Below are 20,867 nucleotides of genomic sequence, written 5' to 3' on the forward strand. Positions count from 1 at the left end.
AGTAAGTAAAGTCAATAGTGACAAAAATAACAACAAACTTTCCTGTTTGACTTCGTATCAAATAAATTATTTATTTCGTATGGATTCGATGTAGCTGCTGTTAACTTGATACATAAAGGACGATTTTAGGACATTTAAGTGCATTTAATAGCCCATTTAAGTCTAATTAGTATTTTTATCACTAGTTTTTCAATAGCACCTATTTGCTACATACAATATACACCAACTTTTGTATCAACGCCATCTATTGTAGCTTTATTGTTGTTCACAAATTTGTCATAGATGGCGCTGCAATGTACGCAATTCACGGAATAACATTTTAGACTTCATTTTGATTTTATCTAAAGTATAAATATTTTTATGACAGTTTGTATTAATACTTCGTGTTAGATACGTATACGCATCGATTGAAAGTAATAATAATAATAAAAGGGAATTATTTACTTTTGAAAAGCGCCTGAACTGAAATTGTACTAATGTTCCACTGAAGTATAATTGTTGCAATCATCTTCACCATCGTATAATGCTTATACATACACCCTACTATAGATACGAACTCAAAATTGAATGTCAGTTATTTTGTAAAGTACGATCTTCTTCAGTGTTCGAATTTAATGCCTATTAATCTCACACCATTGGAAGTATCTATGGATGTAGAAATAAGAAGTATAGTGTACTCGGGAACGAAGTCGCGCCCTTCACGATAAATTCATTTTTTTTAAATAAAATAAATAAACAACACTTACTCATAATAAATGCTAATGCAAGTTAGAATTTATAATTTTGAATAACAGAATAAATAGTTAACAGCGTAAATGGAGTTAGAGAAAGTTAAACATTCACCATCAAAGGTGAATGTTTAACTCTCTAACTAACTAACTTTTGCCCAATATCAGGACATTCCTGCAATTTTCACCCCCGAGCGCCGTAAGCGTCATCTTAATATCATGAGTATTCAGGGACATTCTTTGTATACAAAAATGCGTCTCCATATCTCTACACTACACTACATTATTTTTTGTAATTGTTTTGTGGAAAAGAGACCTTTCTTAGAGATAAAAACTACTACTTCCGAGCCAGTAGTGATATACATAAGAATTGTATCGTCGTCAAAGATGTCGTTTAAATCAGCGAAAATAGAAAAAAAAACGCAGGTAAACTATAAAAATACGTTTAATACTAGCATCGAATAGGGTATAAGACTAAGCGCAGCAGGCGGGCGGCGCGTCACCGGTGCGGCGGCAGGAAGGCGAGCGCCGTGAGCGCGGCGTCGGCGGCCGCCACCAGCGCGCCGCGCCAGCGCCACAGCGCCGCGTCGCGCACGGGCTGCGCGCGCAGCTCCGCGCACGACTTGCTGAGCGCCGTCACGCAGTCCGCGCGGTAGTGCTGCAGCCGCGCGTGCCGCGTCTCCAGCGCATACGAGGAGCACGAGCCGCCGAGACACGCCAGCGGGAAGTGGTTGTGCAGCGCCAGCACGCGCTCCGTCTCGTGGAACGCCTTCACGTATTGGCCGGGCTTGGTGAAGTTGCGCGTTCGGTACACGTGTTGCAGCATGTGGAGGTATCGCGGCACCCCCTCCTCCCAGCCGTGCTCGTGCCGCAGCGAGTCCAGATAGTAGAGGTTGGAGGCGTGGTAGGACGAGCGCGGCGGCTTGCCCGGCGCCGGCTGCGAGAGCGGCAGCACGCGCTTCATGAGCGAGCTCCAGTCGCCGTCCTCCAACGGCACGATCACCTCGTCTATGTCGAGCAGCGCCAGCCACCGGTACTGGTACATATGACGGTACAGACAGTCGTTGTACGGAATCAGTTCCATTTGTCGCTTGTGTGTCGTTTTCTTCTTTAGATACATATGTTGCAGGCCGGGAAGGTTGGGTTGGCCCCCGGGCAGGGTTATCGGTGTCACTTCGGTTACACCGAGTTCATTGTAATAATTCAACACTTTCGTAATATTCGGGTGCACCTGCAGTTCGTAAAAGAATATTTTGTCCGCACCCATGAGCCGTATTAACTCGATCCATTCCACTAGACGAACCGACAGGTCCTCGTGCAGAAAGTCCAGCCCCTTCACGCAGACGGCGAACTCCTTTTGAGCTAGGGGCGGCTTGGGACGATCGTAATGGACGCGCAGGTTATTCGTGGCGCGATCGCAGGGATCGACCACGATGGACACGGAGGCGGGCACCAAGTGACGCACCTCGGCCGGCAGCACGCACGCCAGCAGATAAGGCTGCAACACGCCGTCCCTGTAGTTGCCCCACTTGCTGTTCCACACATACTTGTACTCGAGATTGCGCACCACCACGGGCGCCTCGCGCTCCTCAAACCACAGCTGACAGTGCGTCGTCATCGTGGGCTTGATACGATCGTGCACGGCGAGCACGCGAACGGCTGGCCCGATGCGTGACGTGTTACGCGCGTCCATGTAAGCGCCGTAAAAGTGGAATACGTCGGTCTTGACGCGAAGAGTTTGCCAGTATGTATTGTGGAATTCGAGATCATATATAGAGGGGAAGGGCGCGCAATCCTTCTTCTTGTAGAATTTGTTCTTGTCATTCCGATGCTTGTGCCAGTAGGCGAGCGGCAGCGAAGGCAGGCGACGCTCGGCGTCGGCCCGCAGCTCGTCCTCGGTGAGCACGCGCGTGTCGGTGGCGATGCGCGGCGCGGACGGAGGCGTGGAGGGCATCGGCGCGGGCGTGCTGGCCGCCTCGGACTGCAGCAGGAGACGCGCAGGGGGCGCGGGGTGGGCGCGCGGCGGCGCGGGCTGAAGCCGCGGCAACGCCAGCGCCGCCAGCGCGCCCCAGCACACCAGCGCTGCCAGCCACCGTAGCCTCGCGCGCCCCGACCCGCTCCACCGCGCGCACCACCCCCGCATGGCCTGAAAGCAATAAACATCATATTTTCAAATATGTTTAATACACTGAAACGTAACGTTAAACGATTCTATGACGCGCTTTACATGGTCGCAGGCGGCGGCCGCTCACTCGCTCTCAGTGTCCACATGCGTGCGGCAAATTATCTCGGATATCAAACATATTGGTTTGTAAATTTGTTTTTCATTTATGTCACTATAATTTAAATCCCGTCACTAATAAATTTTGAATTCTAGCCGAGTCATTACAGAACAATAAATCTTTGTATATTACAATATTATATAAAGAAGGACATGTCAGAAGTTAGCTGTCGCCGCGGATGTCAGCGTGACGCGGATGTCAAGTTTTTAGTTGTTATCAAACAAGAACGAACTATGGTTATTGTATCTCCGATACTGAGTTGTTTTCTTAACATATACTTATATTTAAATCCACGAGCTAGCAACGAGCTCGAAATTTCCTCGAATGTTAAATATACAATAACAAGAAAATCACTTGCCGCTTAAAATTCGTAATAAATAATTTTTCGTATAAGTGTTTGCTAAGTTATTGGAAGAGCGCAATCGCTAGTAACAGATTTTTCTTATTAAGTATTTGCAAAAAGAAATGTTAATCGAACGTCTTCATTGTAATTAGTTCGATTTTAAACCAGAAGTATCTGATGTCCTGGGAACAAACTCAGGTCTGACTGGACCAATAAGAATATAATTCAATGAGAAAAACACTCGATTAAAAGTCGATAGTATCACTGCCGGGTCTCTAGTTCTGCGCTTAAGCTCTGGGCCCTCTCCCTCGCCCTCGTCGAGTGAGGGAACAGAGAGCGCACTTGTTTTCGCGCAAACACTATAATATCTTCTGCAGCCGTCGGGACCGCGTTCGGTCATCATAATTAAACAACTGTCTCTCGAAAATTCTCACAAATCCGAAGTATAACTACGGTATATATTAGTTAAAATCGGAACTGAAATCTTAAGTATAATGCAGAACACAGAGCGCAGAGCAGCGCGTGGCGCGCGGGGCCGAGCTCATGGCACAAGATCCGTATCGGAAGTAATTTTCGGAAGCGCGTGCGTCGTTCGAGGTCGCTCATAAAGCTCGCCGCGCACGTAACTATAGTTCTTGCATCACTTGTAGCAAATGCCTTATCAAAGGTCGCTACTGCTGAATGCCCGAGCTAAAAAGGTAAACTAATAATATTCGGGCACAATTACTTTTAACTTGCCTATTAAAAAATTAAAGCTTAAGTCCGTATTTATTGATTTCTAGTTAAGTTCAATTAAAATATAATTGAATTTTACCGACATACTTTGTAATTAAAATGGTGGAAAAGAGTACCACTACTAAGAGTACTACTACTAAGAGCACTACTGAGTTTACCTGTGTGTATGTGGGTCCTTCTCGACACCGAACTTTAGTTTCACATTTAATACAACACTGGAACATAACAATTCAAAAGTGCTTTTATGAGCCTACCTGAATAAAGAATATTTCAATTTTTTAGTTTTGATTTAACGTCATTACATAACCTCCAATTTCACGTACAAGCTACGAAGCGAGGATTAATTAAGTTGGCATTACATCTACTGAAACAAAGAAACGGCATTTCGAAGTTAAGATTATATATGAGTAAAACATTTTGTTGTTCGCAACATTCAACAAGCTGCCTCGGAGGTCTCGTCTCGGATAGATATTATCGAGTCATTCAATCGACACCGACTTACAATTCGTGTACGATCACTGGTCAGGTCTAGAGTACGAACCGACGTCTAAGATATCTTATTACGAAGAATGTATCAACTCATTTATTACAATGAATGTGTCAATTCGTCGATTTACTACACATACACACACACACACACATACTTACTTTCGGAATAATAATCAGATAAAAGCAAAGAACAAGTAATGACACGCTTCATTAAATTATATTAGTGACTTCTATAGCTGCAAAACATACGCACGCGTCGCTGGAGCACTGGATGTAGACATCGACTTTTAAAGACTACACGATCTGCTCCGTGCGCCACGCCGACGGCGGCGTCGCGCCGTCAGCGGCCTAACGTCCCATTGTGTTTTTATGATGAGTATATTTGCGTCGACGCCATACATTTCAATTTTTTATACCTTAACCGTATAATGAACTCTGTTGCGATTGACGGCTGTATTCGAGCCAATGTGCGTATTTTCGTTTAAAAATGACTGAAGGATAATTTGGTTATGATTTAAAGACGTTTCGGCCTCACGTCGAACAGCTCACACGGAACGGTCACGGTCGGTGGCGTACACGCGGCGAAATTGAATCAAGTGATTTATGACACAGGCGATTATGTTCCGTTTTATGTAGGACACAGCGTCTATAATAGTTTGTAAATTATGTAGTTAGAATTCTAAGTAAGCGAAGTGGCCCCGGTCGCGACGAGGACATAACACTATCATATTACGGAGTTGCATTCGTATGACATTACTGCTTACAAAGACGGCGCGCTTTATTTATAAATGTGTTTGTAAAATATCCCGCAGCTGGAAAAAGATACGAGTTTATCGCCACGCTATCGATTATACTACATAAAACTACTTAATAAATTAATAAAATATTTAATCGCAAACAATTTACTAACGCGCCTACGTATCTTTCACCGAAACATCAACCCGCCATTAGCGACGCGAAGCCTAACGTTAGATCGACTGTTATCACGTTCATGTGAATACCATCAAAATACAAACAGTCTACGTTGTTGTATATACAAACATACATGACATTGATATAATTATATCAATGTCATGTATGAGATATAATTTATATATTATGTATGTGTTTAGATATGTAATATATATGTATTTATGACTCTATGTTATAATTATGTGCGTAATGTTTTTCAATACAATTGAATTTCTTCTTATTTTACAACTGCTCCTCAGATTCAGCTACTAAAAAAGATACAAAAAAGCAGGAGACATTTGGCAGTGTCTAAAATTTCTTCGGAACAGTCAGCGACGGCGTATCTATGTTTATATATATATATATATATATATATATTTGCCATTTAGACTTTTCAATTCGAACCAGATTTAAAAATATTAGGAAATACTTAAATAAATCCATTGAAAATATTCGCAAGGTGTGTCTCCGTACAGATGAGCGAGCAGTTAGCGCAGTACGGAAATATTGGATTGGAGGATTGTGTTTATATATCTCAGATTATACAGCGCGAAGTCAAGTATTTTTTACGTGTGCGAAGTCTGGACATCTCGATAAAGACTAAACGAATAATAAAATATGCGAATAATGCTCATGGGCTCTTAACAATATTTATTGAAATTATCTTTAACTCCTTAATACCTTTTACGTGCCAAGATGACACACGTCGCCTTCGAAGATGGCTTCATGAGCACGTTCGAGAGAACTTCAAACGGAAAACTGCTCGGAGGAACGTTCATTACAAAAACGCAATAATGCACACATCGTAGTACTAAACTGGGCAATTCCTTTACAAAAAATATATAAATGCTCATCGCCGTCGATATCGATCCATATAAACGAACAAAAACACGATCGTGATCATGTCGATGATATATTAAAGAAAACGATAAAAAATTCTAGGAAAACCGGATAAAGAATTACCAAAACAAGTCCAAAGGCAATTTGGATACTTTACCCGCCTCGGAGACGCATTAAAGTTTTTGTTCGGTAAAACTCCGAAGTTTGGGCGCGACTTAACGACCCGGAAACCTTGAATTACCGACGAAACGTATCGCAATTAGTAGACGATGATCACATGCCTCGTGATGATCGTGAACGAGCGCTAATGGCTCCGCACAGCAGCTCGTCGCGTCACGATTACCGAGATGCCGAGGCAGGTGGACCCGCTGCGGGCAGTGATATCATATCCTTGTTGCGTCTTTCGTAACAATCTACTCGAAAGCATGCACCTCAGAATTTTGCTTCAAAACTTATTTATTGAACCTTTTTTGTTACCGGTATTATATTTTACAACGAACATTTATATACGTATATAATATCCCAACACGTATTATTTGCCATCATGCTGTTAAGAGTCAACAGCGCAACGGTTTACGGTTGCCTAGCGATGTGAATCGAAGGTTCGAAGGTTCGAGCCTTTAGCTGTTACCATACCCACTTTACGCCATACTTTACTCAGCCGGAGGACAAAATGAGAATATTAGTATTGCCGACAAAAAGCTTTGCTGTTATAAAAATATTGGACCGAAGATGTTAAATAACTTGTAGCTACCCGTAAGTTTACTGGTTCACTCAAAACAATATATTGTATCGATGTTTGAGGGTTGAAGAACCGAAGGGATACCAAACTTTACCCATAGAGACCGATAGAGCCTTGGCGGTTAACACACACACACACATATATATATATATGTAAAGAAAAAAATGTATTTTTCTTTAATTTGAATTCCGCGCATAAACCGTCATCGAACGCGCAGTGACATGACAACTAAATTTTGTTAGCCATGAAAAATATTAACCTAGAATCAATCTCGTGATTGTGAAAAGTAAAGTATAAAGTATCTTGTGATTAGGAACAGACATTGTTAATAAATAAACATTAAATGTCGTTTCTCTTTTTACAGGGGCGTAAATTTTATTTTTGTAAAATAATGCGTAGGTAAATACAAACTTTTATTTTATTTTTTATTATTTTAAATTAAACAAATAAATCTCTTTTTACAGAGAAACTCAATTGTGTTTCATTAACTGTGTCGTCCTAATAAAAAGAATACTATACATTCCGGCAGTTATTTGAAATAACTGAACTAAAGCGAGGCGCGGGGAGGTCTTGACCGTATATGAGTATTTTACTATAGTATATGCATTATGGGCTATGCGAGAGGACAAGGAGGCTATGGCGGGGTCGTTGTACCCGCGGGGGCTCGTTTTCATTATGCAAGTCGCATGCGCCTGCGCACTGCACAGCGCAATTACGTGGAATTATTACTCAATTTGTAGCTATTTGTAGCTTATATGTTTACGTTAGCTAAATACGGTGACGACATGATGTGATATATTCAAAACAACATCAAAAGAAGTATTTGTTGATATTCTATACAGGCGATGTCAATTTAATTAAATATTAGTTATTTGATTGGAGCAAAATAATGACGGCTAACTTTCCTGTCGGTTCTCCTCAGTGACATCTGCATTCCGAAGCAGCGGAGGCTTTACCTTCAAAGAGTAACTACTTACTTGCCGGTTCTTCTCGGTAGAATCTACTTTCCGAACCGGCGGTAAATGTAAAATTTAATTGAACACTGTAACATGACGATACAAATTTGTTTTCATGATTCATGAATGCCTTTATGGGCCCCCTTGAGCAAAGAATATATCGATTTTGATATTTAATTCTTTCGCATAACGATTCAAAAGCGTCCGTAACAGCCTACTTGAAATACATATATTTTGATTTTCATCACTTAAACCTTTCAACAATGAATTCCTACTCTTAAACAGAAGGAGAGATTGTGTTTTGTTAATTCACCAAACTAAAGCGTGATGTCGACGTCATGCTTACGTCACGACATCGATATTAATATCGTTTTCACTTTTACACGCAAATGTTTGCATATCGTTTGTATTTGTTCAAACGGAGACGCGTCAATACTGAACGTACACAAAGAGAAAAGCATCATTATCATCATCTTATATAATTTGAATTTGTTTTTTTATAAACTAACAGCTCGTTGCAACGGCAGCTGTCCCACAGCTGAGCAACAGCCTCCCCCCTCTTGTCGAGACGGTTTGGCACTTCTCCGCCAAGCGAGGACATGAATTATAAGCATTAATTAGACGCGTGAAAGCTCATTGTCAGCCGGGTTTGAAACACGGTAGTTAGACTATACCCGTAATTAGAATAAATTCATCAGTTGATTTTCATTTAATGTGAACGTGGCTGCGTTAGTTCGTAAAATTTCATTGGTTATTTTATCTTAATTTAGAAACATAATATATTTATTTTAACAACATTCAACACACATTCGACGTACTCTTCAAAATATGCCCTAAATACTTTATATAAAACGCATCAAAGAGAGACATTGTGATACGTTTTCTCAGTTATATTGACGTGACGTGACGTAACGGATTCTGCATTTTTATGACATACAACAGGAAAATATTGCTTACTGTTGTAATAATTTCTAGGTGAATTCGAAATTTCAAAACATTAAAACCGAAAGACGTACATATAAGACCCTTTGCGATATTGAATCCAAGCCGTCGTGTGAAATGTTGGCAACACTGAACCGGTTCGCGTCTAACCGCCTTTCCCTTCACCCTAAGCCTTTTCCTAAAACAAAACACGTCAGACTGGAAATACAAGAACGGGCGTCGAGGAGACGGCGGAAAACAACTTCGCTGTTTTGTTAAGATTTGCCGGGAACAGCTTGCGGCCGCGCTCCCTCCGGCGACTCGTTCGGGGGGTTCTATTGCTTGTTACGAAACAATATCGTACGCTTGTGTTTATAAAACGGCACCATTAAAGAATATTTAAGTGGCATTTTAAATTATTATACAATGTTGTAGAGTTAACGACAAAATTGTCACGATTATATAGAATACAATCGTAAGTATGCAAATAATTTTTCGACTGCAAGGCGCTGTCCTAAAAACCTGCCAAAACTGCGCTGGCGTTTGCGCAGTGATGCAACGTTACGCAAACGTGCGCGTCCGAACTAAAATAAAACAAACAAGCTCTTCAACCGAAATAGCACCCTAGGGTGACGCATTCGCAGGAACAAAAAAATATCAACTGACGCATATCCTGAGTGTTAAGGATCAACTGAGAGACGAGCATCAAACAGATTGGCGACGGGCCAATGGAATTAAAATCGCATCGAATGACTAAAGAGCCACCGAGGGGAGCCGCAGCGGCTACCGCACGCGCGTCCGCAGCGGCAGCCGCACGCGCGTCATGACCAATTCTTCAATCACTCCCTCAAATCGTTATCGCACGTAGCGCTCCATGTCAATGCTGTTAATCTACACACAAAGGAATCCACTGCGCCGGCGCAGCGCTAACGGCGAACTACTCGACCATAGCGTGAAAAATAATCACATTCCTACGTCTGTTAACTGCAGCCTCAGTATACAGAAATAAGTTTTAGACTTTCCAAAAAATTTATATTACATACATATTGCTTGCTTGATTTTACTCTACGGGTATTCTATGCGTTAATTCGATTGAGTTTTTCAACTCAATCGACTTTGGCCAGTCGTTATAGGCAACTCCTCGACGGTAGCTGTCACAACACCACCGCCCTACAACAGATGGTTGGGAGTAGCAAGGCAGTCCGGGCATTAGCTAGTTACTGTACCAACTAACTCTAGCGTCATGACATATTTGTGATTATCATCATAATGACGTGAATGTAGGAACCTCCGAGCTCGCAGACACGCTGGCGAGAAGGCGGTGATCGGGGCCAACGCCGAGATTGTAACACCAGATGTCCACTCACAGTGCGATACCTGTTCTATGCCGAGCGATGAACGATGCGCTCTGTAAGGGCGCCTCGGGCTGTCTTGTTTTTATTAAATAAATGATGGTCAGCGCGACCGACTGTTATCATTTGTAAACTTTGAAACCTGAGTAGCTTTCGTGATACAATAACGTGATGGGTGACTTTGATATATGGCGCTATGTTTCGGTGGGCGTTGAGCGCGGTGCCGTCTAATAGTGCGCTCGCAAACATGCCATTAACGAGAGATTGACGATGACGACCGAGAAACGGAATTGCAAGAATTCTTTAGAGAAATTCCGCGTCTCCCCTCCGACCACGACGTGTTTATATCGTAAAGAAATAAAGGCTCAATATAAAACATGAACGCACCGTGACCTGAGCCTATCGCTTTCAAACTCGGCTGTGGATGTCCATCCACAGTGGATGGTACTGCACCACTGTCCGGTAATATAGTACGTAGTCCTTGCGTGACCACTTAATACTCATTACTTATTCGATTGTTCGGAAAGTCATTTCGTTTTTCCCAACAAATGACTTTAATTAATATTTTCATAGGTAACTCAGGCCACATTATCATTACGTATTTTAATAGCATATACAGACAGATTAGCAACTTACCGTATAAATAAAAGTGTCTACCCATCTACTCAAAAGCGTAATTTTACAGTTTAATTAATTCAGTACTTAAACGATAAGCACATCATTATAAATTAAATAATTCTAGTGCACGTGTCATATCTAATACTATGTAACATATTATGTCGTATGTCGTTAGTGCTTTAGAGAAACCTAAAATATTTCAGTGCTAACGGCTCGTTTCTAAACTACGTGTACTAAACGGCCTGAACTAGTTACCGGGAACGCGAGGAAGGTACGCTCTCGACCTTTGACATTCCTTTTAAGGAGCGACTCGAGCTAGTCGGGGAGGAAAGGTCAGATGGCAACGACACTAAGAGCGGAACTCCCGCGAGCGTCGTCGAGTTCGACTTGAATGTCAAGAAAATGGCCATCCGTTTTATTTCCTAATAATTGGAAGAAATATCGATGTGAATTTAAGTATTTCGTTATTGTATTCTTCGTATTCGTTCTTCGTAATTCGTTCTAGTGTAAAAAATTAAAGTAAAGAAATACTTTATATAACTTTATTTATGTATGTGTAGGTATTTGTCGTTACTGGAATAAACATTCTCAGCTTACGCCAAATACAATTCTATAACTAGTAACTTTTTGATATAAAGTATAGAAGACGACACCAAAATGAGATATTTCGTGCTATCGATATTCTAAAGCGATCGATAAAAACATGGCGGTTGTAGCCATGCCCGTGCTTCCCGTCAAAGCATCCGCGATCTTTCATTGTCGACGCGATCGAAGTCGGGAAATCAATTCGTTACATCGTCATTTAGTTACAATGCGTCCAGTTGATCGTCCTCATTCCGCAGACAGTTACGTCTGTTTTTCTGCGTCCGCGCACCTTGTGTGATCAATTGTTCGGCCTCGGGGCGATGTTGTCACTGAACTTGCCATCCCCCCCCCCCACCGGTGCAAGAGCGGAGTGACCGTTATTCTAACAATTACGTTTTTTCAGATAATTTCTTGTGAAATACAAATATCGTAATTGACAATTTGTCAGTACTAAAAGTCCTTATATTGAAAATTAAGCTTTCTTCAAATGATGATAAAGATTTTAAGAAGAAAACAGATACGTTTCGTTCATGAGACGCTGGACACGCGTTCATTCGACAATCGACATTACCAAACTCATCTATTGCGTCTGAAAGGAGGTCGATCGTGGCTAAATATAGAACAAAAGAAAATGCAGTGGACCAGCGGTAGCCTTCGACTCTGCGCCGCTCGAACTGGCCGTTGTGAAACCCGCGATATTGTGCTAAACGAGTTATACCTTGCGTCGCATAACGCATGTACGCTAACGCAGGTATCTAATGTACTGTACGGAAAGTGGTCAAAATATATAGACGTGTGCGAAGTCCGCGCCCGCGCAAGGCAATCGACAATTCCAGCGTACAGAGTACAGAGACAAGCGGCTTGCAGTGAGACAGCGATAATAATGATGACTTCAGAATGGCCGACGGACTTGAATTCCATGCCACTCGCATTGACGTAGAAAAACATCGCGAAGAAACCTACGGGTATCAGTCGAACCACCAAAAAATCCACCAGATTCAGTTTCTCGCAATAGCGTAGCCCAGGCTGTTAAACTAACAACTTCAGAGAACATCAATTCAAAAATCATATTAATCCAATATTTACAACGATCCGGAGAAAATATTTTTTATCATAAATAACATTATTTAGAAAACTAAAAATCGTAGAAACGAATATACTTATCTCAAGAATAAGTGTCAGAGCTGTCAGCTTACTAAACCAGCGCAGCTAAACTCGACAGCGCGTAGTAGCACAAACATGGGGTACTCCGACGTGTTTATAGGATTGCTTTCAATGCTGACAACAATCGCAAAAAGCCTAAGAAAATACGACTGGCGTCGCAACTGTGTCTCTCTTAGTGCTCACTAACACCGACCTATGAAGCGCTGCGGATCAGACACGCCGCTGCCGTTTTATTAATAAATATGAATAAACAGTCTACTTATCGGTCGTCGACTTCAGTCAAGCCGCACATCTCCTTTGAGGAACAATTTGCAGTATAACGCGATGTTTGAAGTGCGCAACGGTTTGCGAAATAGGCGAACGTCTGCGAATGATTTACGATAAACGCCATTACCGCGCACCGCGGGTTCCGCTGCGTACACAAAGATGACGCAGTATTGACAAATATTATAAGCGCATTTAAGTTCTATACAGTGGTCGTGTGTACTCCTCGATACTGGCCGACGCGTTGCACAATCCTGTCTGACGGTTGTATTATCAGTGTTTGGCAGATATACATCTTTATATATTTATTTTGTATATGTTAGTTCAGCTAGATTCTTGTTTTTTACGTATTCGACAAAGGGCCGCGATCAAACAGCCGAGCATCAATCGTACCGACTGTTGCAGTTAGGAATTAGAGAATATCGAAGATGAGAAGTTGTCATGCGTGTCGACTGCAGTCGGAGCGGATGTTGCAATATGGAAGATCGCGCCAACTGTGTCAGTAGGATAATATGACGTGACTATAACACGCGCCAACTCTTGCATTTTTTAACAACTATTTATTTGCTGACAATGAAAGCCGCAATTTTCTAAATAGAATTAGTTAGCTCTCGTTAGTTCTCTGTAGTTGCAATTAGTTCGTACCAGACGGAATTGATAAATTTAGAAGGCAACACGTGTATGTATGAGTAATTTAATGAAAATAATTTTATGTTACTTTATTAAAATCGAGAGTTGAGAGCCAGTGTTACTAGAGGCAAGGGGTACAACTTCCGTGGTCGATGGCACATCCACGGTGTAAATAATGGTCTGTATACTGACTCCTAAGCGACAGCGCCGGCGTCCACGGAGGTACCAATTGTTGTCACGTGACCCATTTGCCGGTCGCCTTGCGTCAAATTAACAAAATATAGAAAATATCAGGATACAGTTATGTCGTTTGTTAATGTTCGTTGTCTGGGTTACCGAATATGTAAACAAAACAGGCAATGTCGTTTGTGGGACAGATAATTGCGCTGAAATCGCGTTCTATTCGAGATAAATACAACCGTGCGCAAACGAGCAACTGTGGTGTGTAGACGCTCCTTACGCTCTGTGCAGTCCGTAGTCCGCACGCAGACCTGAGCCTCCACCTCGAGAGACAGTGGTCAGGGTCGCGGCCACGTCGTTCAAACGCGAAGATTTTACTTATTGTGTGAGACTATAGAGACAATTGCCCGACGTGTGAGAAACTCGTGGTTTCATGGTTGCCAGGCTCTACAATACAAAATTCGGAATGAGAATTAAATTAGCTTGAGCGGTTATAATATTTTTCGGATCTGCCTCTATCCCTTGCATGTACTCAGTGTTGACCTAATTTTAATGAGCCCACACGATACAAAAAATATGCAAATACTAAAAATAACACTCAAATTGCGTCAATCCGGAGCGCGATAGTTCTATTCGGGGTATCTTGTATTTGCTTTGCGCCAACGTGTTTCAACGGCTCTCTCTATAAGTGATATAATGCCGCTAACGATGAAATAATCGAAATGCAACTGAATTCTCAACTCCCACGGCTACCGAACTCGAAATCAGTTACATAAGCCCAAACTACACGCGTTCCTGTTTTTATTTCAGTCGTACTTCGTAATTAGATAACGAGTTAAAACATAATCATCAAAGTTAGTTCAATCGTTCGATGTTGCTCTTGTGCATGACGTACGAGCGGACAGCGCGCCCGCTGATAAACTCTACTCTAGTTAGCGATTTCAAACAATGAGATGTAACCACTCGCCGAGCGGTCTGTGTGGCCGCGCTCTGCTATTTATTGCAACGTGCAACACGCACTGAGTAACTTTTACAAGTTTATTTAAATATCCCGTAACGTTTATTAAACTGTTCGAATCGCAAAGTGTGAGAGGCAATATGTATGTACATAAAACGTAGTATATCAAATATTTAAAGTTCTAATATCTAAAATACTAAAGTTATTTATTCTTATGAGGATTTATAGTTTTTTCAGTTAACTAAAATATATTTTTCTTTAATTAATAAGTTAAATATAAAATGGGTATAATGTTAGCTGGAAATGTTTCAAGGAACAATAGACACCTACAGTAACGTATTTAATAAGAATCGCGAGGTGGGTTTACAGAGTCGAGCTGAACAAACAGCAGGAAGATAAGATAAGCTTCCAAATCGATAGTAGGTGATGTATCGAGTGGAGGGGTGGTGGCCGCGGTCGCCGCATTGCGTAGTACACAGCAAGTCCGCGCACGCGCATCGGAAGCGTTCGTTAATTTCGATGATGGATGGAGGTCAATATTCAGCGTAACACATAACACGCTGCGTCGCTCAACCAATTAGCCATGTCAGCCGTATCAGCCGTATCAGCCATACACCCCGCTCCACCGCGCCCCTGGTCTCTCGATATTACATTATACTCGACGCGGAGCACGGCATTGCATTCAGCGGACCCGACTAACGTAATGTCCGATAGATACATTGAATAAGGTGGTCCTTTGTTTAATTTGTTTTCGGCAGGAAGACGACCCTCGCGATTATCTGTTCGAAGAGGCATGCAAAGCAGTGGGACATTTATATACATAACTACTAGGTACCTTTAAGTGTAACGGCTAACGGCTTTAAGGCTAACGCGGCGCACACTAGCAAAGTGGAAGTTCCACTCCCAACTCGACGTGATCGACCTCTTCAACGGTCACCGTCAAACTTTAGCCAACTTGCACAAGACTTTGCTTTGTTATACGTCTGCGCGCACAAGTATCCACTGAATACCTCCAAGTCGGCCAATCTCCGTTGCGCGACAGAAGGCGATCTTTTGACCGTCGCGCATCATCATATTACGTATAAATGTAACAATACTTCATTGTATTAATAACTAAAGCTGAACCTGTTTCGATAGCGGTTTAATTATGTGTAATATCGTCTAACAAAAAGAACCAACGTGAGAAAAAATAAACTTCCGCTTCGGCGGCGGCCGCGCGCGCGCGGGTCCCACAAGACGACACAATCGCCGTGTAGATAATATCGCACTGCAACATTATATCGTTAATTAAACACGTCCTCGTAACGCGGGCGCGTCCGAGTCGTGGGGAACGTTTGTACCAATTTTTAAAACAAAAAATGATCAACTCGAGCACACGTTGCTGTTAAATGTTAACAATTCTATCTTATGTCGCTACCTTCTGTCAAATATTGTGCTCCTTATTAATACTAATATTTCGTCACAAAAACATTAAATTGCGTGAACTGTAATAAAATAACCTTTCAGATAAGATTGTTTATTTAGCAATATGACTCGTAGATACGAAGTTCTGTGCGAACTTTCACGAAGCTCAGTGCGGCGCATGCGCAGCGCTTATGTAACTTGAAAGCTTGACGCTAGGCTGCATCGTCGAGCTCGATGATGTTTTGACACACATAACTTCCGATTGCATTAAATGCTATATGCACGGAATATATAGTAGAACACAAACTAAACTGAATTTGCTGTGTAAATATAAATTAATATTATAAATTCGAAAGTAACTCTGTGCGTATGTTTCCTCTCTAAGGCTACACCACCGAGTCTATGTGTGTGCATTACTGGATATACGAAATAAATAAATTTGACGCGGGCGAAGTCGCGGGAAACACTTCCACGGATTTTCTACGCGCGTGGCGATTCCCATCAGGCGTGACGTCGGCGCCGTCGGCGATGTTTCGTCGGCAGTAGACCGACGATGACGTCATATACATTTATGTTACGAATGAAATGAAATAAGTTGCCATTCAAATGTAATCGGTTTTCCCATCAACTTCGTTTAAAACTATTATTTCGTGTAACTGATGCGAATAATATTTATCACTAGTTTAAGTGATTCGACTGCTTCTTTGTTCTAAGGTTACCTTTTAAGGATGCAGATCCTGAGGTTTCAAGTTCAACCCAAGGGAAATCAGTGAGAAAAGCTTTAGTCAGTATTTATTTTGAATTTGTCGAGTTTTCCTCTGTTATCGTTTTATATACAAGTACTTAGCGTATTTTGTTACGTATTACGTTAATAGTTCGGTTGTTCGTGTGTGTAAATCACAAAGCCCTTGTAATCGTACTTTGGTCTATTTCCTGTATTCGTATTATTTGGTTTTTCAACTCGCAACCTTCCACCGAGTCTCAGAGCGAAACAACTGTATATTCTATAATCAATTTTAATAACAAGCAATGTAATGCATATAAATCTTATTGTGATGCCGGTAAAGGCGATTATTCGACGTCAGATATATTCAAACGGTACAGTTAGCGGCCCACATCGGCCGCCGCCGGCCACAACGGTAAGTTCTAACTCAACGAGCGCCACGGTCAGACAACCGCCACACAACCAGTATTGACAATATTCACGGCGCCATACGATTGTCGAATAAATTCTATCAAAGGAAATACATCAGATTGAAGGTGTGGAAGCGACACCCTCAGAGTAGTAGTAGGGTAAAAGTTTTCTGATATATTATATTTTTTCGTGATGAAGGCTTTCCTATTATGTATTTTGTTTTGGCGCGTCACTTGTTGGCGCTGCAGCAAATCAACTTTTATATCCTCTGGAAACGATTGCCTTCAGAATAATTATAAGCGCTAGATACACAGGCAGAGCAACGTCTGCAGGGACTCGCTAGTCTTATACAAATAATAAGTGGTTTTTTGGTTCCTATCGATTAATTATTTAAACGTAAATTTAATGTTATTGTCAGTTATTGATAAAATCACCCGCTGTACGGTTCAGAATTTTAATTTATTAAACGACATTAGCTCCATAGGTTCTCTCCTCATCAGTTGTGTCACTTCACCACAGTCATCACTTCACCAAAGTACGAGCGGAGTTGCAGAACAGAAGTGATTGCGTCCGTTAGATAACAGACTCTGTCGGTATCGTTCACATCAGGTTGATACTGTTTCCCAACGGCATGAGCTCTACTCCTTACACAACGTCACACAAATATAATGTAGGTTATCGGCAGTTAAATAAAATTGTCCTTTTACTTATTGCATAAGCCTTTACAATTACCGAGATCAAACATGTCAAAAGTGATCTGAGAGACATATTTACGAGTTTTTTGTTTTAAGGGGGCACTGACCTCCCGATATGAACCTCCATCCAATCAACCCGTTTACAGTCGTAATTTTTGGCATTTAGACAAATTTAAATCAAAATATATTTTATTTCAGTAGGCTCCTACAAGCACTTTTAAATCGTTATCTGACAAAGTTAATTTTATTCGGAATATTGATTCTACCGATAAGTGACGGCAAGAACTCAATACTTACTCATTTTTAATCTAAAACGTTTTACACGTAATGTCAAATTCAATTATATTTATGTGACATCTATAAACATCAACGAGATGCTCCATAGGTTGGGCACGTGGACCGTAAGTCGTAACCGACCGCGGAGACTCCAACACCAAAGAGTTTTCACGTGAATATAAATAACGAATATATAAATAAGACCGTCATGTGTGACGAAATAATCTCCCCGCAACGTGTAGCAGCTCTCCTCGGGAGAGGAGAAGGCCTTTCACCAGAAGCGAGACATGTAAGGTTTGTTATTTGTTTTACTATTGTTGTTGTTAACTGACAATTACTTCCATAATTTGAATGTTTCTTTACTATTGGTGAGTGAACTTTGGGCCAAACATGCATCCAATCCGCTGAAATTTTGATCCAATGCCAATATACTCGCACTGAGTTCAGTGTGATTAGTCTTGGCGACTTCGGAGACGGTTACTGTCACCGTTACTTAACGATCGCCTGATACAATAACTGTTACAGGCGAGTTCCGCAGTCTAACATTGAAAATAAATTATATACCTGCTAAAATACTAAAGAATAAGTTATTCAAAATGAATAGTATATTCATTTTGAATAACCGTTATTGGAAAAAAGCAACTACATGTTTGTGTTAGATCGTGCACTCGTAAATGCTTTCAACTGACTGACTGACTGACCGATTTTAGAATGACACAAGCTAGGGAGCGAACCCGGGGTCTGCATTATATATTAAGCTAGCCATTAGACCAGCTAGGCAGTTAACCAAATAATCTTATCTACTACTTAGTTTTAATAACAAACGTGCAATAAAACGTTTAAAGCTCGATATGCTGCTATCTGGTTATCTCTTATCAGACACGCTAATAACAAATACAGAATTATTTTAAAAGTGTCGACAATTTATTTTGGTTCTTATCTGAAATTAAACCGATTGATATTTCTAGAACTGATTATAACTGATATATATTCGTGTTTTTAGAATCAAGGCGATAACACATCAATTATAAAAAAAGTCGGTTAAATGTGAAATTAACCTAAAAGTCAACAATTTTAAAGAAGTAACTACTATAACGTAGTCGCATCGTCTATTTCGCTCTAGGTTTTCTTACCGTAACCGGTGGAACCGGTGGGGTCCGGTCGGTGAAGAGTTCTGAGATAGAAAACGATCTTGTTACCTTGATAGGGTATCAAAGAAGTGACTTTTGCCGTAATCATGTAACTGAGTACGTTCAGTGGGCAGGGTGCAAAGCGCAGGGAATCAGCGACCGGGATCGGGTATCGGTTAGAGGAGGTTGTCGTTTTCCCTCGGGGTGATATGGTTGTACGAGTATTATCAAGCGGTCCCGAGGCGCATTTCGAAAGGAGCGAACGCAAAAGTATTCGGCGACACGAGCGATTGTGGTTTTCCAGCGAATACAAACAAGAAGTAGTCGTTTTAGCAAACATTTCCGTTGTACCTGCGGGTGATCTTGCAAAAATACACTAAAATTATATTAATTATAATACTCAAATTAAATCAAAGCTCAAACACGTTTGAATTATATAACTTTTAACACATTTATAACGGTTTATTTTAGCCTCTAGAAAATATTTATTAATAAAAGCCATGTAGGTATTTCTTCGTCTAACATTTAAATAAATATTTAACATTAAAGTGTAATTCAGTAAATGTCTAATTAATTAGTTTATTTTATTTATTTTAATTAATTATTTTAAATTCATATGTACTGATAATGTTGAGTAAACATCACAATGATGTTTACAAACAACTTGACAATACAGAGTATAATACACGGAGGGCCGACGCCGACGCCGACGCCGACGCCGAGCCAGACACGTCCGTGACTTGTGTTGTTTCGATCCACAGGAGGCAATGTTTGTCGCGATATTAAAATGTAATACGCGTTTGATAAAACATCGGTCGTCGGTGGTAGGGGCCAGATGGCCAGGGCACAAGCCCAACTGCGTAATACTACCGCCAAACATCAATATTTTGTGTCATTGTAGTCCAGTTTTAAAAGTGAGTGAACCAGTTCAGTATCAAAGATCTATGGTTAGCGACACTTTGACGGCGTAAGGATTATTGCTCAATCGGGAAGTTAGAGACTGTCTAGAGGATACAGACTTATGAAAGAAAGTGTTGCGCGATGTTTGCGTTTTTGATGTTTTACGAACCGAACTACGTCCGCGAGATGGATGGATGAATGTATCGCGAATCGAGATGTATAACAATGAAGATGAGAGGCCGACCGTTGCCTCACGCTGGACGGCGACGGCGCGGGCGCACGCGCTTGCGACATCCTCTAACTGTAACAATATACTGCTGTATTGGATCTTTTATCCGCCATTGTACTTAGGTACTGAGGCCATCTGTAATTATACAGGGGAATTTCATATCAAAGACGACCTCAAAGAACGTCGGACGCCGATATTCGAATCATTCTACAATAAATATGAATTGCGTCAATAAGGTAACCGATACCTAATTCCTCGAAAGCCACAATCGTTGATTAAATATTGGTAACTTATCTTGATAAAGTATATTGATACCACTCATATCCCTACCTCGGAACACATTCTCATTTATATTTTAAT

The 20,867-nt window shown here is 41.3% G+C and overlaps 1 protein-coding gene across 2 annotated transcripts in view; it reads right to left on the reverse strand.

Moving 5' to 3' along the window:
• Nucleotides 1-1,157: 1,157 nt before the first annotated feature.
• Nucleotides 1,158-20,867, reverse strand: part of LOC113393645 (uncharacterized) — a 33,892-nt gene continuing 14,182 nt past the window's right edge. For both annotated transcript variants that reach the window (XM_026630641.2, XM_026630640.2), the window contains exon 2: nucleotides 1,158-2,874. In XM_026630641.2, the coding sequence (XP_026486426.2) occupies nucleotides 1,228-2,871 (1,644 nt within the window). In that variant the 5' untranslated portion in view covers nucleotides 2,872-2,874 and the 3' untranslated portion in view covers nucleotides 1,158-1,227. The remainder of the gene's footprint in view (nucleotides 2,875-20,867) is intronic.

The sequence above is a fragment of the Vanessa tameamea genome, chromosome 21 (assembly GCF_037043105.1).
Source record: "Vanessa tameamea isolate UH-Manoa-2023 chromosome 21, ilVanTame1 primary haplotype, whole genome shotgun sequence".
Lineage (NCBI taxonomy): Eukaryota > Metazoa > Arthropoda > Insecta > Lepidoptera > Nymphalidae > Vanessa > Vanessa tameamea.